This window comes from Talpa europaea, assembly GCF_964194135.1.
Source record: "Talpa europaea genome assembly, chromosome: 7".
Taxonomy (NCBI): Eukaryota; Metazoa; Chordata; class Mammalia; order Eulipotyphla; family Talpidae; genus Talpa; species Talpa europaea.
The window spans coordinates 8,973,291-8,998,979 of record NC_140074.1 but is presented as its reverse complement, the minus strand read 5'-3'; the positions used below and the strand labels follow the sequence as shown (position 1 = coordinate 8,998,979).

The 25,689-nt window shown below is 40.1% G+C and overlaps 3 protein-coding genes across 3 annotated transcripts; all 3 read left to right on the top strand.

The window, feature by feature from the left end:
• LOC311172795 (olfactory receptor 1J4-like) lies at nucleotides 1-942 on the top strand (the record flags this gene model as incomplete). Its single annotated transcript, XM_084236324.1, has 1 exon — nucleotides 1-942. Exon 1 carries the CDS (start codon nucleotides 88-90, stop codon nucleotides 940-942), a length of 855 nt encoding a protein of 284 aa, XP_084092450.1. The 5' UTR covers nucleotides 1-87.
• Nucleotides 943-10,843: 9,901 nt separating this feature from the next.
• On the top strand, nucleotides 10,844-12,193 carry LOC311172793 (olfactory receptor 1J4-like; the record flags this gene model as incomplete). Its single annotated transcript, XM_084236321.1, has 1 exon — nucleotides 10,844-12,193. Exon 1 carries the CDS (start codon nucleotides 11,177-11,179, stop codon nucleotides 12,191-12,193), a length of 1,017 nt encoding a protein of 338 aa, XP_084092447.1. The 5' UTR covers nucleotides 10,844-11,176.
• A 6,132-nt stretch (nucleotides 12,194-18,325) lies between these two features.
• LOC311173224 (olfactory receptor 1J4-like) lies at nucleotides 18,326-19,279 on the top strand (the record flags this gene model as incomplete). Its single annotated transcript, XM_084237075.1, has 1 exon — nucleotides 18,326-19,279. The coding sequence occupies one exon, from the start codon at nucleotides 18,326-18,328 to the stop codon at nucleotides 19,277-19,279; it is 954 nt and encodes a 317-aa protein (XP_084093201.1).
• Between the last annotated feature and the right edge of the window lie 6,410 nt (nucleotides 19,280-25,689).

The window sequence follows — 25,689 nt, the reverse complement described above, 5'->3', positions numbered from 1 at the left end:
AACCAGAGCAGCGTGTCCGAGTTCCTCCTCCTGGGGCTCCCCATCCGTCCAGAGCAACGGGGTCTGTTCTTCGCCCTGTTCCTGGGCATGTACCTGATCACGGTGTTGGGGAACCTGCTCATCATCCTGCTCATCAGGCTGGACTCGCACCTCCACACCCCCATGTACTTCTTCCTCAGCCACTTGGCCTTAAATGATGTGTGTCTCTCATCAGTCACTGTCCCTAAGATGCTGTGGAACATGCAGACTAATCACAAGTCCATCCCCTATGCAGCATGTATTTCCCAGACATATTTTTTCTTATTGTTTGGTTGTTTTGACAATTTCCTTCTTGCAGTGATGGCCTATGACAGGTACGTGGCCATCTGTCAGCCCCTCCACTACACCACCATCATGAGGCAGGAGCTGTGTGTCTCCTTAGTAGCTGGGTCCTGCTTCTTGAGCTCACTCCAATCCCTGTTGCACACCCTGCTCTTGGCCCAACTGTCCTTCTGTGGTGACAATACCATCCCCCACTTATTCTGTGATCTCACTACACTCCTAAAGATGAGCTGCTCAGACATCTCACTCAATGAGCTGCTCATCGTCACTCTGGGAGGATTGCTCCTCATCCTGCCTTTGAGTGGCATCTTGGGCTCCTATATCCGGATTTGGACCACTGTCCTGAGAGACGCCTCTGCTAAGAAATTCTTCAAAGTCCTTTCTACCTGTGGCTCCCACCTCCTTGTTGTGTCTTTATTCTATGGGACCATTGTAGAAATTTACTTTTTCTCCTCATCCTCCATGTCTAATGATAAAAAAATAATTGCCTCTGTGATGTATATGATAGTCACCCCTATGCTGAACCCCTTCATCTATAGCCTGAGAAACAGAGACATGAAACGTGCCCTGGAAACACTTGTGAATCGTTCTAAGTTCCTTATGTCAAATCACTTGATCTGAATGTGGTAATAAAATACAGTCAAGTGGAGAAGAAACTATTACAACTGGACAGGTATTCTACAAGTCCAGTTAAGGAAGTTGGCCGTTCCCGTGATCCTCTCTGCTGACAGAGTTTCGTTTACCCAGACTTGACTTTCAAGGATTCTGACATTTTCTTAACAATTCTTATAATACATGATGCCTTATTGTAACATGCACAGCGCTTGATGTTAGGACAGCAGTGAGCATGCCAACTGGTCAAAGTAAAGGCAGTAACTCCTCGGTCCCTACAACACCAAGATACCTGTCTTTCTCCTTGGCGTCCTCATGGTCAAGGGTAGGAGGGAGCTAGGAAGAGTGTCATATAAAATTCTGCTGAGGTAAACTGAAAATCCAATTTTTAAAAACCTGACATCTCCATAGTAAACATTTCATCACTCCGATCTTCACTTCCTTTTAAACTGGGTCTATGTGAGTTAACATGTCTTTAATAAATACATCTTTTTTTTTTTTTTTAGAATTTTTGAATTAAATTTTAATTATACAAGTAATACATGAATACATTTGCCTTTTTTTTTTAAATTTTATTGTTATATTCCCCATACAATTGCAGCCCCCCCATTCTGACTCCAATCCCTCCCCTCCCGCCCCCGCCCCCCTAAAAGTGTCTCTGGTTCATAGTTTTTTGTTCATTTTGATTTTCACTTTCTTATAGTTATTCATTTTCCTGGTCCCTTATTTAAGTTTTCTAGATTCCTGCTATGAGTGAGACCATCCGGTATTTTTCTTTTTCTTTTTGGCTTATTTCGCTGAGCATGATCCCTTCCAGCGCCATCCATGTTGCTGCAAATTGCATGTGTTTATCTTTTTTGAATGCTGAGTAATATTCCATGGTATATATGGACCACATCTTCTTGATCCAGTCATCTATTTTTGGGCATTTGGGTTGTTTCCAAAGCTTAGCTATTGTAAACAGTGCTGCTATAAACATAGGGGTGCAGGTGTTCTTTGGAATTGATGTTTCTGTGTCCTTTGGGTAAATACCTAGGAGTGGAATTGCTGGATCATATGGAAGCTCTATGTTTAGTAGGTCCAGAAATCTCCACACAGCTTTCCACAGTGGTTGGACCAGTTTGCACTCCCACCAACAGTGTAGAAGAGTTCCTTTTTCTCCACACCCTCTCCAGCATTTGTTGTTGCTAGCTTTTTTAATATGTGCCATTCTCACTGGTGTAAGATGGTATCTCATGGTAGTTTTGATTTGCATTTCCCTGATGGCAAGTGATGTTGAACATTTTTTCATATGCCTGTTGGCCATTTGCATTTCCTCTTCAGAGAAGTTTCTTTTTAGTTCTTCTGCCCATTTTTTGACTGGATTATTTTCTTTGTTGTTGTTGAGTCTCATCAGCTCTTTGCAGATTTTTGTGATCAGTCCTTTATCATTAGTGTTGGGTGCAAAAATGTTCTCCCAGTTGGTGGGGTTTCTCTTTGTTTTTGTTATTGTCTCTTTTGCTGTGCAGAAGCTCTTTAATTTGATGTAGTCCCAGCTGTTTATCTTTGCCCTCACTATCACTGCTTTGGGTGATGTGTTTGTAAAGATGTCTTTGATGTGCAAATCACATAGTGTTTCGCCTATATTTCCTTCTATGTATTTTATGGTTTCAGGTCTTATGTCTAGTTCTTTAATCCATTTTGAGTTGATTTTTGTGTATGGTGTGAGGTAGTGGTCAAGCTTCATTCTTTTGCATGTAGCGACCCAGTTTTCCCAGCACCATTTATTGAACAAACTTTCTTTGCTCCAATGCATAGTCTTTGCTCCTTTGTCAAAGATTAGTTGACCATAAATCTGTGGGTTTATTTCTGGATTTTCTATTCGATTCCATTGGTCTGTATGTCTGTTCTTGTTCCAATACCATGCAGTTTTGATGATTATGGCTTTGTAGTATAGTTTGAAGTCTGGGAGTGTAATGCCTCCATTCCCTTCTTTTTTTTTCAGGAGAGCTTTGGCTATTTGGGGTTTTTTGTGATTCCATATGAATTTCATCAATAATTGTTCTATTTCTTTGAAGAATGACATTGAAATTTTGATTGGAATAGCATTGAATCTGTATATTGCTTTTGGAAGGATGGCCATTTTAATAATGTTTATTCTTCCAATCCACGAGCAGGGGATGTCTCTCCATTTCTTTGTGTCTTCTTCTATTTCTTTTAACAGTGTTTTATAGTTTTCTTTGTATAGGTCCTTTACCTCTTTTGTTAGATTTATTCCCAAATATTTGATTTTTTTTGTTTCATTAACAAAAGGGATGGTTTTTTTGATTTCTTCTTCTTCAGATTTATTGTTTGTGTATAGGAAGGCTACTGATTTTTGCGTGTTGATTTTGTATCCTGCCACTTTACTGAACTGATTGATGAGTTGAATTAGCTTTTCTGTGGAGTTTTTGGGGTTCTCTATGTATAATATCATATCGTCTGCAAATAGTGATAGTTTGACTTCTTCTTTTCCTATCTGGATTCCTTGGATGTCTTTCTCTTGTCTTATTGCCCTGGCTAGGACTTCCAGTATTATATTGAAAAGCAGTGGTGAGAGTGGACATCCTTGTCTTGTTCCAGATCTTAATGGAATTGCTTTCAGCTTTTCACCATTGAGAATGATACTGGCTGTTGGCTTGTCATAGATGGCCTTTATGATGTTGAGGTATGTTCCTTGTATCCCAAGAATTTCAAGGGCTTTTATCATGAATGGGTGTTGCACTTTGTCGAAAGCTTTCTCAGCATCTATTGATATTATCATATGGTTTTTATATTTCTTTTTGTTGATGTGTTGGATAACGTTGATTGATTTTCGGATGTTAAACCATCCTTGTGCCCCTGGAATGAATCCTACTTGGTCGTGGTGAATTATCTTATGGATACATTGTTGGATTCTGATGGCTAAAATTTTATTGAGGATTTTTGCATCAGTGTTCATTAGGGAGATTGGCCTGTAGTTTTCCTTTTTTGTGTTGTCCTTGTTCGGTTTTGGTATTAGTGTAATGTTGGCTTCATAGAACGTGTTTGGTATTGTCCCTTCCTTCTCAATTTTTTGGAAGAGTTTGTGAAGGATAGGCACTAATTCATCTCTGAATGTTTGGTAGAATTCATTTGTAAATCCATCAGGTCCTGGGCTTTTGTTTTTGGGGAGGTTTTTGATTACCATTTCAATTTCGCTAATTGTAATTGGTCTGTTTAGGTGTTCTATTTCTTCTTTATCTAGCTTTGGGTGATTGTAGAGTTGTAGGAATTTGTCCATCTCCTCTAGATTGTTAAACTTGTTTCCATATAACCGTTCATAGTAGTTACTAATTATTCTTTTGATTTCTGCTGTGTCCGTTGTGATTTCTCCTCTTTCATTGATGATCCTGTGTATTTGTGCTTTCTCCCTTTTTTCCTTTGTGAGCCTGGCTAGGGGTTTGTCTATTTTATTGATTTTTTCAAAGAACCAGCTCTTGGTTTCATTGATCTTTTGGATTGTTTTTTTAATTTCAATTTCATTTATTTCTGCTTTGGTTTTTATTATTTCTTTTCTTCTACTGGTTTTGGGGTTTTTTTGTTGTTCTTTTTCTAGATCTTTGAGCTTCGAGATTAGGTTGTTTCTTTAATAAATACATCTTGATGCAAGTGTGAAAATTTTCTGTTTTCAATAAGTGCTTTAGTTCTTCCCAAAAAGAAACATTCTGAAATGCTATAAATGTTCTCTTATTCCAATGGTAGTCACAGTGGAAATATATATATATAAAAATTTGTGATATATATGTATATATATATCACATGAATATACATTTCAAGAGACTATGCATTTTGAATTAGTATAGTTTGTGTAAACATATTAGACAGCAATACAAAAATGAAGGGCTGACAAAAATACAATAAACCATAATTATAATTAACTGATGGAACAGTTATGGAGATGTGTATGCATAAATTATATAAATTGGGGAGTGTGTATTTTATAATTTATGTGACCTTTCAATATGAAAATAATACATGTAATACGGATATATATGAGACATTCACATACAGAGGTAAATATTTATTTGATATCTCTATATAACATGATTATCATTATCCTGGTGAAGTAATGCTCCTAAACATTCCTCCTTTTCTTTTGCTCCTCCTCAATTTTCTGACTTTTCTTAATATATAACTATAATAAACAAAGTCTTTTCTGCTTTAATTATTACCCAGATCAGGTGTACAGGCATGTGTGTGGGGTGATTAGCATGTGCTGAATTGGGAAAGTTCCCATATTTCACAAGCTGGAAGAGCTGGAAAGTGAACTCAATAATGTTTTCAAGGGAGAGGTGAGGGCCAAGCGTGAATGGAGACGCAAACATCCATCATTACACACCTAAGACAGAAAGAGAGATTATCGACTATAGCAGCTTACAGGAATGAAGGAAATCAGAGGTGGGGGGGAAGGATATATTTACGCAATAAAAATATTTTACTCGTCTCCACTCACATGGAATATATTCGACAACACTGAATGTGAAAAAAAGAAATTTGCAGAAAATGAACAAGCAAAGATACTAGCAGTTTTATACTAAGGAATTCCCAAGGGAAATTCTTACATACGAGGTAGTAGTTATATGACACAACTAGAAAATCCACAAAGAAATGAAGAACAGTAGATATTCATAATATTTGTAAATACAAAAATGTCAGATTTCTAAAAAAAAGCATCAATGATAAGCATTGAAAAGAACTACCAGATTTTCTTTTTCATTTTCAGTGAAAATTGACAAGCCTATTCTAGTTTTCTGAAGGACATGCTAACAAGCAACAGTAGGAGTGACAAGAGGATGAGATGAATCTTTGCCTCATGTATGACCTGATCATAAAAGTCCTGTAATCAAGTCAGACTCATGTTAGAATAAGGATGGAGAAATAGGTCAATGGAACAGAACACAGCCCATACATAGATCCACACTGTATAACATGTCACAGAGGAGCAAGTGTTGTAGAGTGGAGGAAACACAGTCTTCCTGCAAAGGATGTTGCAGGAATGGAATATCCCGAGTCAATAAAATGAACTTCCAGCCAAATATTGCACTGAGTATAAAATGTAACTTATTAAAATAGAAAGTACTTTACAAATAAAATTTCAAAGTATAAAAACTTTAGAAGGACATATGGTATAAAATCCTGTCATCCTGGTTTAAGCAAAGGTTTATTATAATAGCAAAAGAATTTTAATTCGTATAAGAAGGTGGTAAAGCTTGCATTTCATCACACTTTTTGAATAATAATGTTAAAGAATATAACATAATAAGCATGGGAGAAATATCTTTAAGTATATATATATATCTGATAAAGCACTTGAAATCAAATTATGGAAGGCAATTTCAAACAGTCTCAGTTTGGGCAAAAAAATCCCACTTAAAAATTGGGTAAAAGATTTGAACAAATCCTTTGCCAAATAAAAATAAAGACATGGTTAGACGCTCCACATTATTAGAGGTCAAGTAAAAGCAAACTAAAGTCCCAAAGCATCATCACTGCATTCCAGGTGGAATGTTAAAATATAAAACTGGCCATAACACTTTTGACCAGACCTACTAGAATGTTAACCACGGACCAGTCTAAGTGTATATTGGGGAATTCAAACTCTCATACACTGTTTGTGAGAGTGAAAAATGATATGACAACTTTCCTAAAATGTTGATTGTGCACTTATTATCATTTGATGCTGCTCTCCCACACTTAGGGATCACTCATTAGAAATGAAAGTCCATGTCTGTTTAAATCTGGTCTATATTCGGCTTAATGTTAATAGCTCCAAAGGGAAAATACCCAGTGTTAGCTGCAGATCAGGAGTTGCCTGGTTATAGCAAAAGAGGTGAAAGGAAAGTGTGGGTGGAGGCATCACAGGAGGGACATGGCCATCTTCAGAGGTAATCACCTTATCTCTGTTTCATTGACACGGTATTTTAAGAAATGAATTTTATGTCAAAACTGAAGAAATTGTGCATTTTAAATATCTACTATAATGTGTGTCAATTATAAACAAAGAAAAATAATGAGGTAAAGTTAATGTGAACACTCCCATACCAATTAAAGAAATTCAATTTTCAAATAAGGAACCAGGAAAAAGAATAACTATAAGAAAGAAAAAAATCAAAATCAACAAACAACTATGAACCAGAGATACTCTTTGTGGGGGTGGGGAGGGAAAGGAGGGGTTGGGGTCAAAATTGGGGTTGCAATTGTATGGGGAATATAAAAATAAAAAAAAATTTCCTTACAAAGAAAAGTTTAGGGTCAGAAAACATCACAGGTGATTTTATCAAACATTTTGGCAGAAAAATCATTCTATGATTATTTTGTTCTAGTTGATTGCTTACTTTTAACACAGTCATTGATCATTTGTAGAGTTGGTCACCTAACTAATTATATTAATAATTCATCCCGGTTCTATGTAAATCAAGCAGGTCAGAAACTTGAACTAAGGAAAATCCCTGGTCTCTATGAGCTTTCATTTCCTGACCCAAGATTTAGAAGACAGAGAATGAAAACCACCTGTAGACAAGTATGTGTCTTGGAGATGGCAGGCGTCTTCTGTCTGGACCAGAGAAGCTGCATTTCAGAGTCTGATGCCCAGAGAGTCCTCAGTGTGTGCAGCCCTGTGCTGGCCTTGGGTAGGTGGGGGAGGGGAGGGTTAAGTGGAACAGCCTCCCTCCTAGAGGTGCCATGAGTTTGGGATCAGAGAAAGCAATGTGCCCCAATGTCAGGCAGTTATCTGCATAATAAAAATGGGGGTGTGGACTGAAGTAGACTAGGTGTGTAAGGGAGAACCTTGAGAAGGGTCCTGCACAAATGGTTACTTTCTGAGGAGTCTAAAGGAGCACAGAGCCATCCAGCCTGGGAGTGTCTGTTGACACGTTACACAGAGCAGGTGTAAAACTGAATTGTGTGACAAACTAAAATTTAAATCACATAGTTGTGTTGTTCTTTGGGTACAGTTGAGGTCTTTCTCAGAAAAGAAATAGGTCTTTATAAGCTTGAAGAATATATTAAAGTCATTCAATATCAAAGAATATATTAAGAACTGAAGAATATATTAGAAGAATATATTAATATATTGAAGAATATATTAAGTCATACAGTAACAACATCAAAATTAGATGTGTTTATCTTTTGTTGATTATACAAAGAAAGTAAGAGCTGACACTTGTTGGGCAGTTAGTATTTGAGCAGAAATGATCCCATAGAACCTTAATAAAAATTCTTAATGTTAATACCATGATTATCTTTATATATAGTGATCAACAAGGCTGTGAGAATTGAATTTACTAAATTTAGGGTCATCAGTATAACTTGCAGAGTTCAGCACCCAGAGCTGTCTGAGCAGGCACTGGCTACATCAGTGCTGGAGGGTGACTAGGTCATCCTGCTTCTCAGAATGTGAGCAGCCCAGGATCCCCTGATACCTTGGACACTCTCTCAGGTGATTTCACTATCTCAGTCCCTCCAGCCTCTATGCAGGCCCCTCCCCATGATATGTTAGAAACTGGAGACAATTAGGCAAATGTCTTTCCGTAAACAGGAGCTTAGAAACCTTGTCCTTGTCGTCAGAGTGGTTTATAAAGTGGTGTCCTCCTGGCTGTTCTCTGGCATCAGGGACAAACACAGCAAGCTCGGGAGGCAATGGACTCAGAGGATTTCTTAGTTTTATGTTGCTGGTCTTCCCAACAGCAGCGGAGACTCAGACACTGATTAGAAGGTGCCTGATACATCAACAGATGACACAGGCTGGCGTGAGCAGGGGATTCGAGGTGACCAGAGTGTGACTCTGTGCTCAGAGGTCAGATGTGCCCTCCATATAGCCGTGTGTGTGATGGGGTGGATGGATGTTTCTGTGTGTGTGATTGCTGTGTCTGATGAGAGAGGGGTAAAGAGGAGACAGGAAAAAGTGTGAATACAGGAGTGAAGCAAAAAGAAGTGATGAAAAAAGACAAAGGAGGAAAGGGGGGAAAGGGAATTAGACATAAGACAGGAAGTGTTGGGGAGAGATAAATGACACAACATGACTATTTTCCTCTCTTTGCCCCATGGCACAAGTACCCACTAGGCCCCCATTAAGCAAATGGGGACCACTGCTGAGTGTGATCTGCAGTCTCTTAGCTAGTCCTTTGATCTCAATCATGTGCCCTCCCTCCTGCATAAATCCCACATGTTCATCTCTGGTTACTAATCACAGGTAAGTAAAGAGATGGTAGATGGCAAAGACAGAAGATGTGCTCCCCGCTCTGCAACAGGTGGTACCAGCATTTATCCATGCGCAGCAGGGGAGGGAGGACTTGAAGTTGTTATAGTCATTTGGTAGCTGTGATCTTATATTTTATTTGAGTTTCAAATGCATGGCATGCCATGGTTTAGGGTGATGTGTGTATATGTGTGTGTGTTTGCTGATGTTTAATTTTCAGGTATTGTTTCTGCATTGGTAGCTGGTGGTAGCTGCAACCTGATGTGGCCAGTGTCTCGCTCACGGACCACATTATCCGTCATCCTTTCCTGCTTTTGGAGGAAGGTCCCCTGAGTCTCCATCTCTGTGCAGGTGGATAACAGATGGGAGCTCATTGCAGAAGCAGGTTCCTCTGGGGCCCGGTCCAAGTCTGGTCCTACATGTTTGCTTTCTGACATTCAGATCCCTCCCTGGGAAGAGAGGGGTATCTATTGTACAAAGAGTGCTATTTGAGGGGTGAGGCAATGCACACAGACTGTCCAGCACCACGCCAAGCCTATGATTGGTGCTCAGTAAAGAAGGTTCTTATCATATTTCCACAAGCCAGTGTTGGTGTCATGGAGGTTTCTTCATCACTTTCCAGGGCAGCACAGGTAGACATGCAAGAATAGGGGCCCCTGCATGCCCCCACACCTAAAGCACAGGTCTGATCCTTCCAGGGCTCAGGACCCTGTCCACACAAGCCCTGTCCGAATCAACTTCCTGGTTGTTTCAGATGGTTCCTGCTGTTTCCTCTGTTTCTCAGTGAGGCTGACACAGCACACATCAGTGGGAATCCAGGCTTCCACAGGAGGGTCCAGATTCTGTCCTCTCAGTGGCCATGAACCTAGATAAGCAGAGACCTCAGCAATTTCATGGTCCCGGAGAAGGACTTGCTGTCCTGCTCTACTACTTGAAAGCATCAATCTAGATTCCTTCTTCATCAATGTCTGTGTCTAATCCTAACTCTTACCTCACTTCCAAAGAAATGTTGAGCCTAGACTCCGCCTGTGGTTATCTATCTCTTTGTTTTATGTCATTTATGAAATGAAGAAATAGTATTTTCCTAATGTGTCATACAATCTCTTGGCTTTTGAATTTAAATTTTGTGAGAGCACTTTGTGAACTGTATGATGGTAAAGATCGTTGATAACATTAGGACCAATGCAGTGACAAATGATGTCACTCAGCATGTCTGATTTTCAGAGAGACACTCTCTACTCCTAGGAGGGGTTCGATATTCATGCAGATTAATCTGCTCAGATCTATGTTGTCAATCACCTGCTGTACTTATGAGTATGCACTTTTGCACATATTGAAAATGTATCTTTTGGCCTTATACTTAAAACAGATATTATAGTGCTGGTTCATTTTGCTATGATGAGGATTTAAGTAGAAAGTGTATGTAAAACCTTAGGCAGAACATCAGGTATAGAATGTTACTGATAATTTTTGATGTTATTAAGATTGGTTTGGAAATCCTGGGTCGACATTGCGTTAAAAGGGAATATTAAGTATCTCTGATAAGTAAGGATTCTACCATTTCTCTGTAAGCCTGTCACAAATTCTTAGCTCTTTGACTCCAATTTAGAGAGTTACTATGTTACTATGAAAAGGAATATACAGAAATCTGTGTCCTGCTTCTCTCATGATTTTGCCATTTCATGCATTTTTGACTTTTGATTAGCATGACATAATGGTGTACAATCATAGAGTATAGGACTTTACATTTATTGCTTACTATGATGAACTCAGTGTTTGTATAATATCTGGGAAAGGCTGTCATTCAATAAATAATTTTGGAACAAAGAAACACGTCCTCTTATTCCATGGAAGGAAAATTGAGATACTGTAAAAGTGTCAAGTACCACTGGAGTTCTGCTTTGAGATTGTGTAGCAAGCATTAAAGGTGTGAGCAAAAAAAAAAAAAAAAAAAAAAACTAGTTAAAAAGCAACATGCTCATGTAATGTGCATATTGCTATGTTTTTATGGCTACTTCTACGATTTCTACCTCTGCCCTTTGCTTCTTTCCCAGGAGAGACATGAGCAACATGAGGTGGGAGAATCAGAGCAGCGTGTCCGAGTTCATCCTCCTGGGGCTCCCCATCCATCCAGAGCAGAGGGGCCTGTTCTTCTCCCTGTTCCTGGGCATATACCTGACCACGGTGCTGGGGAACCTGCTCATCATCCTGCTCATCAGGCTGGACTCGCGCCTCCATACCCCCATGTACTTCTTCCTCAGCCACTTGGCCCTCACTGATGTGTGTCTCTCATCTGTCACTGTCCCTAAGACATTGTCAAACTTGCACACTAATGACAAGTCCATCCCCTATGCAGCATGCATCTCCCAGACATATTTTTTAATATTGTTTGGTTGTCTTGACAATTTCCTTCTTGCGGTGATGGCCTATGACAGGTACGTGGCCATCTGTCAGCCCCTCCACTACACCACCATCATGAGGCAGCAGCTGTGTGTCTCCTTAGTAGCTGGGTCCTTTTTCTTCTGCAGTCTCCACTCTCTGTTGTACACCTTGCTCTTGGCCCGACTGTCCTTCTGCAGAGACAATACCATACACCACTTCTTCTGTGACCTCACTACACTCCTGAAAATGAGTTGCTCAGATATTTCCCTCAATGAGTTGGTCATCTTCATTGAAGGAGGGATGATTATCATCGTGCCTTTGAGTGGCATCTTGGGCTCCTATATCCGGATTTGGACCACTGTCCTGAGAGAGCCCTCTGCTAAGAAATTCTTCAAAGTCCTTTCTACCTGTGGCTCCCACCTCCTTGTTGTGTCTTTATTCTATGGGACCATTGCAGAAGTTTACTTTTTCTCCTCATCATCCACCTCCAGTGATGAAAACATAACTGGTTCTGTGATGTATATGGTAGTCACCCCCATGCTGAACCCCTTCATCTACAGTCTGAGAAACAGAGACATGAAACATGCCCTGGAAACACTTGTTAATCGGGTTAAATTCCTTATGTCAAAAGACTCAAGATGAACATGTTAATAATCACTTTCTCTGCTGACATACACCAAATTCATCAACTACACTGCCTCAACAATTCTGACATTTTCTTTTTTTTTTTTTAAGATTTATTTTTATTTATTTATACAAGCACTGGGCACAGTCAGAAGCACGGGCGGGTGAGAGAATCCACCAGATCTGGGAGCAGAGCAGGCAGAAGGACCGAAGCACGCCGCTGAGGTGAGCAGCGGGTGGCAGGAGAGGTCTGCATGCCACGTGGGACCCTCCTCCTGTGGCCAGGGAGCAACTGGGGTTCGAACTGGCGCTGCAAAGGCTGCGGGCAGCTCCGCAACCCAGCGCTCAACCGCTGCGCCACCGGGGAGGCCCCAATTCTGACATTTTCTTAACAATTCTTGGAGTAGCCTCATTGCTACATCACATGTCCTGAGGTTGCAGGGGAGGATGTTCAGTGGCAGGAATGAGGATGAAAAGTCCTTCAGTCCCACCATCTCCATGAAATCCCTGTCTTTCTTCCCTTCACTATTACAGCCGATGGAAGGAAGGAGTCAGAAAGAATATCATAAAAAATTCTGCTAATGTAAGTTGAATTTCTAATTTTTAGAACTATGATAGTCCCATAACAAACTTTCGATTACTAATAATGTCATTTGCTTTTATATTAGTTGACCTGTCTCAATAAATATGTACATTATGCAATTTTGAATGTTTTCTGTTATCAATAAGTGCTTTTGTGTGAGATTCTCCAGTCCCCTTGTTCTCAGGAATATTGTCTTGGTGCCCACAGTTTCTCCTGGTCCAGCTAAAACATTGAGTCAGGCAGGGAGCCTCTCAACAGGATAAAAGTTTTGGTATGAGTAACATACTGGGAAACCAGTATTATGCTAAGAACAGCAGGTAGAGTTTATGGCCATTAGCATAACAAGATAGACTACCTTAACAGAGAGATAAGTTTGAGCAGAAACTAGGATATTTTGATCAGTGGGAACAATGGAGGCCCCCCAGGCAACAGCCTCTATTACTCCCCCCTAGCTTGTGCCAACCAATTATGCATCCCAATACACATCCTCAGCATGTACACTCCTCCATGCACTTGCCCACCATCTCTGTACCTGATCCTCAATATATATGAGACTGCCCTTAAAAAGATGCTACACTCCTGAGGTGTGAGCCCCTCTAGGGGTCTCTCTCTCTCTCTCTAATTGGACTGAGTTGTCTTTCCTCTGTCCCATGCCTCTTTCAACTCTGCCACCCTGCAAGGCAACTTTTCTTTCTTAAAAAGGTGACCAGTTCTTCCTAAAAAGGCAATTTTCTGGGGTGCTGGAAATATTCTGTATCTTATTTGCTAGCAATAACAATAGAATATATGCCTGTGTAAAAATTCATCAGGCTATACATTTCAAATGTATGTACTCTGCATCCATGTTAGACAATAATATAATAAGGGAGGGGTGAGAAAAACACATTAAGCCATGATTTCATGAGTGCAACAGTTACGGTGATGTAAATGTACATAAATGTATAAAATGGGGAGTGTGTATTTTATAGTTAATATAAGTGACTTTTGTAATACAAAAATAACATATATAATATATACACATATAACACATTCACAGTAATAGACACAGGTAAATATTCTATATGAATGTCATTCTGGTGAAGAAATGCTCCTAATTTTTCGACTTGCTTTTTTCATTCCTCCCAAATTTTACTTTTCCAGAAAAGAGCATTGTCTTCTTAAATTACTATCAAGCATCAGATGCATAGGTGTGGGGGTGATTACAATGTGCTGATTTGGAAACCATCCTTGTTCATATGCTAGAAAAACTGGAAAAGTGAACTCAACCAAAATTTTCAGGAAAAGGTGAAGATCAAAAATGACTAACTGAATGCACCCAATCATTACCAAACTAAGCCACAAGAATTAACTTATAAGCAATAGTAGCAACACAAGGATGAAGGAAATCAGAAGACAAAGGAATGACATGCCAATACAGTAAAAATATATTTTAGTAATCTATACCAACATGGCATATATTCTACAAAACTGAATGTGAATAAAACAAACAAAATTCTAGCAGACTCATGGAAATCATAAGGATGAAACTCTAGATATCAGGTCACGATTACATGAGAAAACTTGAAAATTCACAGTGAATTGAAGAACAATTGACATTTTCATCATATTGGTATATATAAAAAAGGAATGTTTTCAATGATAAGCACTGAAATCCCATAAAAGAACTACCAGTTTTTCCTTTTTGTTTTTTTCAGTGAAAATTGACTGATTCTAGTTTTTTGAAGGAGATGCAAACAAGCTGGAATAGCTAAAGTACCTTTGACAAGAGGATGAGATGAATCTTTGCCTATTGTATGATCTGATCATAAAAGTTTTGTAATCATGTCAGACTTAAGTTAGAATAAAGATGAAACAATAGGTCAATGGAACAGATCAGAGCCCATAATGGATCCATATGTGTGTAGACCCTGATACTTCACAGAGGAGCAAGGGCAATCAGTGGAGGAAATACAGTCTTTCTGCAAATGATGTTGGAGGAACTGAATAGCCACAGATAACAAAACGAATTTCCAACCAAATGTTGCAATGTGTATACAACGAAACATTAATGGTCATAACAAAAGTTGACCAGATCTACCAAATTTTTAAAGTTAAAAACTCTGGCCAATCTAAGGTTCTTTGGGGGAATTCAGACACTGTTTATGAGAGCAAAAAATGATACAGCAAATTGGAAAAATACCAATAGTAAAAATGTTGACCAACTAATTACCATTTCATGCAGCCACCTCACTTTTAGGTAATTACCCAGTAAAAATGAAATTCTAGACCAACCAAAACTGCTTTATAAATGTTGAACTTAATGGTAATAGACCAAACAGGAAATAAACAAGTGCTGACCAACATTTGATACACATGAAATATTATTCATCAATAAAAATAATAAATTATTGATACAGCAACTGTAATGAATTTTAAAATAATACATGAATGAAAATCATCACTAAAAGATAGCACATACTATATGATTCCCATATGTAAACTTCTAGATCATACAAACTATAGTGAGTTTAGACAATCAGGATTGCCTGGTTACAGCAAGAGAGGTGCAAAAGGTAAGTGTGGGAGGAGTGGTCACAAGGTGGGACATGGCTATCTTCAGAGGTGGGGGACAGTTGCTCTATTTTGCTATATGGTATTTTCAGGAATGAAGGTATATGTCAAAACTGAACAAACTGTGTGTTTTACGTATCTATCCAACTATTAAAAAAGAAAAAATGAGATGCAATGAACTTGAATAGTTCTATACTTATAAAGGAAATTTAATTTTTCAATAAAATTTCCTTGCAAAGAATATGTGTTAGATGTACTGACGTACTAAAATTTGAATCACATAGTTGTGTTGTGTTGTGGGTGTAGCCTAGGTCTCTCTCAGAGAAGAAGTAGTTCTTTATAAATTTGAAGAATTTATTTATCAGTTGCCTTGAATTTGGGCCAACATCAATGATTGTAATATGCAAAGATAATGAACACAAGAGCTGACATTTACTGGCATATGAGGACAATCAAGTCACTGTTACCTGGTTGGAACTACAGGTAGAGAGGAGCCCAGGATACCCCTCATAAGTGGGACACCTCTCAAGTACTCAGGTGACTCCACCAGCTCAGTCCCTCCAGCCTCCATGCAGGCTCCTCCCGAAGGAGGAACTGGAGACAATTAAGTAACTGTCTTTCCTTAACCAGGAGCTCAGGGACCTTGTCCTTGTCTTCTTAGTGGTTTATAAAGCCGTGTTCTCCTGACTGTTCTCTGGCCTCAGGGACAGACACAGCAAACTCAGGAAGTGATAGACTCACTGAGGATGTCTTCTTACTATTTGTCACTGGTCTTCCCAGCAGAAGCTGAGGACTCAGACATTGAATAGAAGGTGCCTAATGTAACAAGGAATGACAAAGGTCAGAGCAGGTGGAGGATTCTCGGTGAGCAAAGTGTGTCTCTGTGCTCAGAGGTCAGATGTATCCTCCATGTAGGTCTGTGTGTGATGAGGCGGATGGATGGTTGTGTGTGTGTGATTGCTGTGGCTCTTATGAGAGAGGGGTAGAACGGAAGACAGGGAAAAGTGTGAAGACAGCAGTGAAGTGAAGAGTAGAGATGAGAAACAGTAATGCAAAAGTGGAGAGGTGAAAAGGTAAATAGACATAAGACAGGAAGAATTGGAGAGAGATAAATAACTAAACATTATTCTTTCCCTCTTTTTCCCAGAGCACAAGTACCTACTGGACCCCCATTAAGCACCTGGGGACCGCTGCTGAGTGTGATTTGCAGTATCTTAATCAGTCCTATGATCTGCTATCCCTCCTGCATAATTCCCACACATTCATCTCTGGCTACTCATCGCAGGTAAGTAAAGATACTGCAGAGGGTAAAGAGAGATGTGCTCCCCATTCTGGAGCAGGGGTTTCTGCATTTATCCATGAGCAGCAGGGAGCAGCAAAATTTGAAATCCTTACAGTCATGTGATAGGTATGATGCTGCATTTTGTTTCATGCATGTATAGTGTGTGTGTATTCACATTTATATTCAAGTGGTATATTGGGGGTCCCTGCCATGGCATGGGGACCATGTTCCTCCCTCACCACTCATACCTTAGTGTCTATTCACAGAGGTCATGCTCTGCATTGAGAGGGTCACTTAGGTCTCCACCACTGGGCAGGTGTCACGTACTAATGGATGAGACCTCCGTGCCTGCAGGAGGTCCCGGTGGGGCCCATTTCTCATCTGGCTCTTACATGTTTGCTCTCTGACATTCAGAACTCTCACTGGGGAGAGAGGGGACATCTATTGTACAAACAGTGCTATTTTGAGGACGAAGCAATGTACACAGACTGTCCAGAACCAAGCCTGGCCCATGATTGGTGTTCAGAAAAGAGAATACTTATTATATTTACTCAAACCAATGTTTGTATCATGAAGGTTTGTATTTCATCACTTTCCAGCAGCACAGGTAGATGTGCAAGAAGAGAGGCCCCTGCACACCCCTCACACACCTGGAACATACAGCCTGATCCTTCCAGGACTCTGGACCCAGTGCCTTCCTCGCAAGCCCTGTCTGAATCAAGGTCCGTATTGGTCCAGTTGGTTCTTGCTTGTTTCCTCTGTTTCTTAGTGAGGCTGACACAGCACAAGTCAGTGGGCAGCCAGGCCTCCACTTGGGAGTCCAGACACTGTCCTCTCGGTGGCCATGAAGCAAAACAAGCAGAGCCCTCAGAAAGTTCACAGTCCATGAGGAGGCCTTGCTGTCTGGCTCCATTGCTTGAGTGAATCATTCAGTCTTCAAGTTCGTGCAAGCATATCTCCATGCATGTGTGTGTGTGGGGGGTGTGTGTGTGTGTAATCCTAACCCTACCCACACTACCAAAGGAAAGGTGAATCTGGAAACTACCATCAGAGAACTCAGCAACATCATTGGTCATTATATCTTTGTCTCAGTTTTACCACATTTATGAAAAGAAAGGAATAATATTTTCTTAAGGTACCATCATTGTCTGGATATATATCTACTTTCTGTGTCAAAGCACTTTGAGTGACAAATGAGGTCACAACACTTGTCCAATGTGGGCTCTGACATCAGTGCTGAGTGGAGAATTCCGGTTAGATGCACATTGTCATTTCACTACTTTTACTTATTAGTGATGTTCCTTTGCACATAGGGAAATGTATCTCTTATTCCTCATGGTTAAAATGGGTGTGATAATGCTGGTGAATCAGAGCAATGGTGAAATTTAAGTTCAAAGTGTGTGTAAGCCCTCTGCCATACTGCCTACATGTGACGTGCTAATGATAAAAATTATACATTATTATTAAACTTTGCTAGGGACCTTGGGTTGATAGTAGGTGTCCGGGGATATTAAACATTTTTGATCAGTAAGGATTCTAATTTGGTGTAATATTGAAACAACTCATAAGCTATTCTATCCAAATTTAGAGGGATTCTCAACTTTTTAAAGGAAATGTTCTGTGGGTCTGTGGTTGCCTATTCCATGATGTGGCCGTTCATGCCAATTATCTTCTAGCTAATTTCAGGCTTCCCTGATTTCCCTGTTTCCTTTATTTCCAGAGAGACATGAGCAACATGAGCTGGGAGAACCAGAGCAGCGTGTCCGAGTTCATCCTCCTGGGGCTCCCCATCCGTCCAGAGCAGCGGGGCCTGTTCTTTGCCCTGTTCCTGGGCATGTACCTGACCACGGTGCTGGGGAACCTGCTCATCATCCTGCTCATCAGGCTGGACTCGCACCTCCACACCCCCATGTACTTCTTCCTCAGCCATTTGGCCTTCTCTGATGTCTCCTTCTCATCTGTCACTGTCCCAAAGATGCTGTGGAACATGCAGACTAATCACAAGTCCATCCCCTATGCAGGCTGCATTTCGCAGATGTATTTTTTCTTATTGTTTGTTTGCCTTGACAATTTCCTTCTTGCGGTGATGGCCTATGACAGGTACGTGGCCATCTGTCAGCCCCTCCACTACACCACCATCATGAGGCAGGAGCTGTGTGTTTCCTTAGCAGCTGGGTGCTGGTTCTTCTCCAGTCTCCACTCTCTGTTACACACGCTGCTCTTGGCCCGACTGTTCTTCTGTGGTGACAATACCATCCCCCACTTCTTCTGTGACCTCTCTGCACTCCTAAAGATGAGCTGCTCAGACATCTCACTCAATGAGTTGGTCATCCTCATTGAGGGAGGACTGCTTGTCATCCTACCTTTGAGTGGCATCTTGGGCTCCTATATCCAGATTTGGACCGCTGTCCTGAGAGACCCCTCGGCTAAGAAATTCCTCAAAGTCCTTTCTACCTGTGGCTCCCACCTCCTCGTTGTGTCTTTATACTATGGGACCATTGCAGAAGTTTATTTTTTCTCCTCATCCTCCATGTCCAATGATAAAAAAATGATTGCCTCTGTGATGTATACAGTAGTTACCCCCATGCTGAACCCCTTCATCTACAGCCTGAGAAACAAAGACATGAAACGTGCCCTGCAAATACTTGTCAATCAGGCTAAGTTCCTTATGTCAAAAGACTCAATCTGAATGTGTTAATATCACAGTCACATTACAGAGAAACTATTACAGCTTAATATGTGTTCTGAGAGTCCAGTTCAATCTGGGCTGCATGTAGAGCACAGGGAAGTTGGCCTTTCCCATGATCCTCTCTGCTGACAAACACAGTTTTGTTTACCCAGACTGACTTGCAAGGATTCTGATATTTTCTTAACAATTCTTGCAATACATGATGCTTTATTGTCACATGCATAGTGCTTGAAGCTAGGAGAGTAGTTAGGATGCCAACTGGCAAAGTGATGAGGATAACTCCTCAGTCCCTCCAATACCAGGGGAGCCTGCCTTTGTCTTGGCTTCCTCATGGTCAAGGGAAGGAGGGAGCTAGAAAGAGTGTCATACAAAATTCTGTTGAGATAAATTAAAAATGCAATTTTTAAAAACCTGACATTCCCGTAGTAAACTTTTCATTGACTCCTATCTTCGATTCATTTAAAGTTGGGTTGATATGCATTAACTTGTCTTTAATAAATATGCATTGATGCAAGTTCGAAAATTTTGCTTTCAGTAAGTGCTTTAGTTCTTTCTAAGAAGTAACTTTCTGAAGTGCTAGAAATGTTCTAGATCTCATTCCAGTGGTAGTTACTATGCATATATATATATATAGCATTAATTTTATGAGACTATGCATTTTGAATGAATAGAATTCATGTAAACATGTTAGCAACACAAAAACGAAGGGCTGAGAAATATATAATAAACCATGATGACAATTTTCTGGGTAGAATAGTTGTGGTGATATGAGTACATCAAACTATAAATAGGGGAGTATGTGTTTTATAATAAATATATGTGATCTTTGCAATATGAAAATAATACATGTAATATAGATATATATGAAGCATTCAGATAAATATACAGAGGTAAAAATTTATTTGATATTGCTCTATAAAATGAATACTATTGTGGTAAAGGAACGCTTGTAAACATTCCTCCTGCTTTTTTTGTTCCTCAATTTTCTGACTTTTCTTTTAATATATAACTATAATAAACAAAGCCTTTTCTCCTGTTAGTTTATTTTTTATTTAAATATTTTATTTTATATAATTCTTACATCTTTTTTCATCTTTGCACAATGTATGCATTTTCATTTTGGTTATATTCCCCACACAATTGCACCTCCCCCCTTATTTTGACTCTAGTCCTTCCTTTCCCTGCCCCTCCGGCCCCCCCAACCCCTGTAGTGTGTCTCTGTTTATAGCTGCTTGTTGATTTTGATTTTTACTTTGTATTGATTAGTCTTTTTCCTGGTCTCTTATTTAGGTTTTCTAATGGATGGAGCTAGAAGGGATCATGCTCAGCGAAATAAGTCAGAAAGAAAAAGAAAAATACCGGATGGTCTCCTGTTACTTTATTACCCAGATCAGGTGCACAGGGGTGATTAGAATGTGCTGATTTGGGATCTTTCCCGGTTGTTAACATAATATAAGAGTTGGAAGAGTGAACTCAACCACGTTTTCAAGGGAGAAGTAAGGGTCTAGAGTGACTAGAGACTTTAAATACCCAGTTACACACCTCAGAGAAACAGCTTATGAACAATAGAAGCTCGCAAGAATGAAGGAAATCAGAAAAGGAAATGTTATCTTTACATAGTAAATATATTATTTTACTAATCTTTACCTACATGGAATATATTCAATAAAACTAAATGTGAAATAAAGAAATTGCAGAAAAACAAAGAAACATAAATGCTAGCAAACTTACACTAATGGAAATCCCAAGGGTAATAATCTATATGTAAGGTAGTGACTATTGAGAAATCCCAAAAATTCACAAGAAATGAAGAATAGAAGTATTCATAATATTGGTAAATATAAAAATGAAAGATTTTGGAACCAAAAGTATCAATGACAGCAATGAACCCCATAGAAGGTATACCAGGTTTTCACTCTTTTGTGTGTGTGTGAAAATTGAAAGGCTGATTCTAGTCTTTTTGCAATAAATGCAAACAATCTGGAATAGCAAAAGTAGCTTTCTAAGAGGACCAGATGAATCTTTCCTTAATGTATGACCTGATCATAAGACTATTAAAATCAAGTGAGTCTCGTGTTAGAAGTAAAATGAAAAAATAGGTAAATGGAACAGAACACAGCCCATAAACAGACCCAAGCTAGGTACACCAAATACTTCATGGAGGAGCAAAGGAAATCGGTGGATAAATATAGACTTACTGCAAAGGATGTTAAGAAACTGAAACCTAGAGTCACCAAAACAAACTTCCAAAAAGCTTGGCCCTGAATAAAAAATGTAAAAGTATAAAACAGAAAATAGTCTTAAATATAAAATGTTAAATTATAAAATTTTTAGAACATATGGGATAAAATCCTGTGCTCATGGGTTACGCAAAGGTTTCTTATAAAAGCACGATCACTGCAATTCAGAGTAGAAGGTACTGAAAACTGGACTTCATCAGGCTTTTCTGAATAGCACTTTTAAAAGAATGAGATTATAAAACACATGGGGAGAAAATACTAAGAAATCTATCTGATGAAATACTTGAAACCAAAATATGAAAAAACCTTTCAAAATCTTAACTTGGAATAAAAATTAGTTTCCAAATTGAGCAAAAGATTTGAACAAATGCTTCACCAAATAAATATGCAGACATGATTAGCTGTTCCACATTATTAAAGATCAAGTAAATGCAAATTAAAATCCCAAAGCGTCATCACTGCACTCCCAGTGGAATGGTAAATTCACAAAACGGGCCTAACAAAAGTTGACAAGATCTACCAGATTGTTGAGACACTGCCCAATCTAAGTATATACTGGTCATACACAGTTTGAGAGAGTGAAAATGACATGACAACTTTCTTAAAATGTTGACTGTCCACGTGTCATTTGATCCTACTCTTAGGTCAGAACCCGTCAGAAATGTGTCTATGTCCATTCAACACTGAGATATAAATTTGGCATAATATTAACAGCTCCAAGGGGAAAACAACCCAGTGTTAGCCACAGATCAGGGTTTGCCTGATTATAGCGAAAGAGCTAAAAATGGAGGTGTGGCAGGAGTGTCAAGGTGAGACAGGACTCTTCACAGGTGATGGGCAGTATCTCAATTCACATTTTAAATATCTACACTTCAATGTGTGTCAATTATAAACAAACATGCAATAGAATGAGATGCAGTTAACTTGAATAGTCCAACACCACTTAGAGATATTTCATTTTTCATTAAAATTTCCTTACAAAGAAAGGTTTAGGTACAGATGCAATCACAGGTGATTTTTATCGAACATATTTCATGAACAAGTAGTAGCAATTTATGATTTTTGGCACTTGGCAGAAAAATTATACTACAATTATTTTATTCAAGTTGATTTCTTACTTTTAATATTTTCATTAATCATTGTAGAATTGGCCATTGACTAATTAATAAATCAGCCTGGTTCTATGTAAAATAAGTAGGACAGAGACTTGAAATAAGGAAAATCCCTGGTCTCTATGAGCTCTCTGTCCCTGACCCAAGAGTCAAAAGATGGAAAATGAAAACTATGTGTGGACTGGACACTTGTCTTAGACATGGCAGGCGTCCTTCTGTCTCAACCAGAGAAGATGCATTTCAGAGTCTGAGGCCCAGGGAGCCTCCTCTGTGTGTGCAGCCCTGTGCTGGCCTTGGGTGAGTGGGGGAGGGGAGGGTTAAGTGGCATGGCCTCCCTCCAAGAGGTGCCATGACTTTGGGCACATAGGAAAGCAACGTGTCCCCAGCTGTAGGGCACATTATATGCTTAACAAAAAAGAGGGGCATGGACTGATGTGGGCAAGCTGTGTAGGGGAGAACCTTGAGAAGGGTCCTGCACTAATGACCACTTTCTTAAGAGTCCAGAGGAGCACAGAGCCATGCAGCCTGGGGTGTCCCTTTACACGTTTACCTAGGGGCACACGTGCTGGCTGATGTACTGAACTGTGCATCACAGGGTTGTATTGGTCTGTAGGGGGAGCTTAGGTCTTTCTCATGGAGAAGCAGGACTTGAAAAATTGAAATTTGAAAACAGATTAATAATTGAGTCATTCAAAAACCATCAATACTGTAACATTATATTTACTCAAGATTATAGATATGTTTATCTTTGGTGGAATACACAAGGATAATGTAGGAGGAACAGACATTTAATGTGCACCTGATGCTTTAGTATGAATGACTTCATACAGCCTAAAACATGACTATTAATACCATTAGTATCTGCATTTATAACAGGTAACACAAGGCTGAGAGAACTTACTTTACTTATTTAGGCTCAACAAGGGTGACTGAAAACCCATAGCATTGGGTACACTGGCATTGGAGAACAATCATGCCAGCTACTACCTGGTTGGAACTAAAGGCAGAGAGGAGCGCAGGGTCCTCTGACACCTGGGACACCCTCTCAGGTGACTCCACCAGCAAAGTCCTTCCAGCTTCTATGCAGGCTCCTCCCCAAGGTCGGGCAGGAACTAGAGACAATTAAGTGACTGTCTTTCCTTAACCAGGAGCTCAGGGACCTTGTGTTGTCCTCTCAGTGGTTTATAAAGTCATGTCCTGGCTGTTCTCTGGCATCAGGGACAGACCAGACACAGAAAGCTGAGGGGGTTATGGACTCACACAAGACGTCTTCTTACTTTTTTTTTTTTATCTTCCCAGCAAAAGCTGAGGATACAGACACTGACTAGAAGGTGCCTGCTGTAACAAAGAATGACACAGGCGTGAGCAGGTGGGGGATTCTAGGTGAGCAGAGTGTGTCTCTGTGCCCAGAGGTCAGATGTGCCCTCCATATAGATCTGTGTGTGATGGGGTGGATAGATGTTTCTGTGTGTGATTGCTGTATTTCTGACAAGAGACGGGGAGAAGAGGGAAGAGAAAAAAGAGAGTAGACAGAAGTGTAGTGAAGGATCAGAAACAGTAAGATAAAAGAGGGGGGAAGGGAAATACCTAAGAGATGAAGAGTTGGAGAGAGATAAATGATACAACCTGAGTTCAAGCACCAGCTGGGCCCCCATTAAGCACAAGAGGACCACTGCCCACTGCCAAGTGTGATCTCTTTCAGTCCTTTCCTCTCAAAATCTGCTCTTTCCTCTCCGTAACTGCCATCCTTTTCCCTTTGGCTACTCATCACAGGTAAGTAAATAGTTGCAGATGTAAGTAGAGAAGATGTGTTCCCTGCTGTGGAGCAAGAGGTTCCTGCATTTATCCATGAGCAACAGGGTAGAGAGGACTTGAAATTGTTAGAGTCAAGTGTTAGGTGTAATCTTGTATTTTCCTTATGATTATATATGCATGTCACGCCAAGGTTTAGTGTGTGTGTGTGTTTGTTGATGTTTATATACAGGTGGTGTTTATGGGATGGTTCCTCCAATGCATGGGGCCAAGATGCCTCCCTCATTACACTATACTGGCTGTCCACAGTGGTCATGCTCTGCATTGAAAGGAAGGGTCACTCAGGTCTCCCCCACTGGGCAGGTGTCACATACTAATGGATGGGTCCTCAGTGCCTGCAGCAGGTCCACTGGGAACCATTCCTCATCTGGCCCTTGTTTCCTCTCTGACATTCAGCTCCCTCCCTGGGAAAGGAGCAGTAACCACTTGCATACACAGTGCTGTTTTGAGGACTAAATGAGCACCAGGACTATCCAGCACCAGGACTGGCTCATGATTTGTGTTCAGTAAACAAGGATTATTATCATACTTCCACAAACCAAAATTTGTAACATGGAGGTTTCTCCATCACATTCAGGGCAGCAAAGGTAGTTACACAAGAAAAAAGGTAGCTGCACACCACTCACACACCTGGTGCACACAGCCTAAGCTGTTTAGGGCTCCGGACCCAGAACCTTCCTCACAAGCCCTGCCCCAATCAAGACACTTGTTGGTCCAGTTGGTTCCTGCTTCTTTCCTATTTTCTCAGTGAGGCTAACACGGCACAAGTCAGTGGGCAGCCAGGCCTCCACATGGGGGTCCAGACACTGTCCTCCCAGTGGCCATGAACCTAGAAAAGCACAACCCTGAGCAAGTTCATGGTCCCTAAGAAGGCCTTGCTGTCCTGCTCCACTTCTTGAGTGAATCAGTCTAGATTCCTTCTTCAGCTTTGAGTGTGTGAGACTGTGTGTGTGTGTGTGTGTCTGTATGAGTGTGTGTGTGTTCCAATCCTCTAAACTCACTGCCAAAGGAAGACTGAATCCCGGCACCACCATAAGGGAACCTAGTTACCTCATTGGTCATTGTATCTTTGTCCTGAGTTTTAGTGCATTATTGGAATGAAGGGAACAGTATTTTCCTAACGACAATGCAGTGTCTACACATATACCTACTTTTGTAAATTAAAGTTGTTTGAAAGTCCTTTTTGTTATCAGTATTGCTGAAAACTGCTGGACCAACAAGTGCCAAATGAGGTCACACAGCTTGT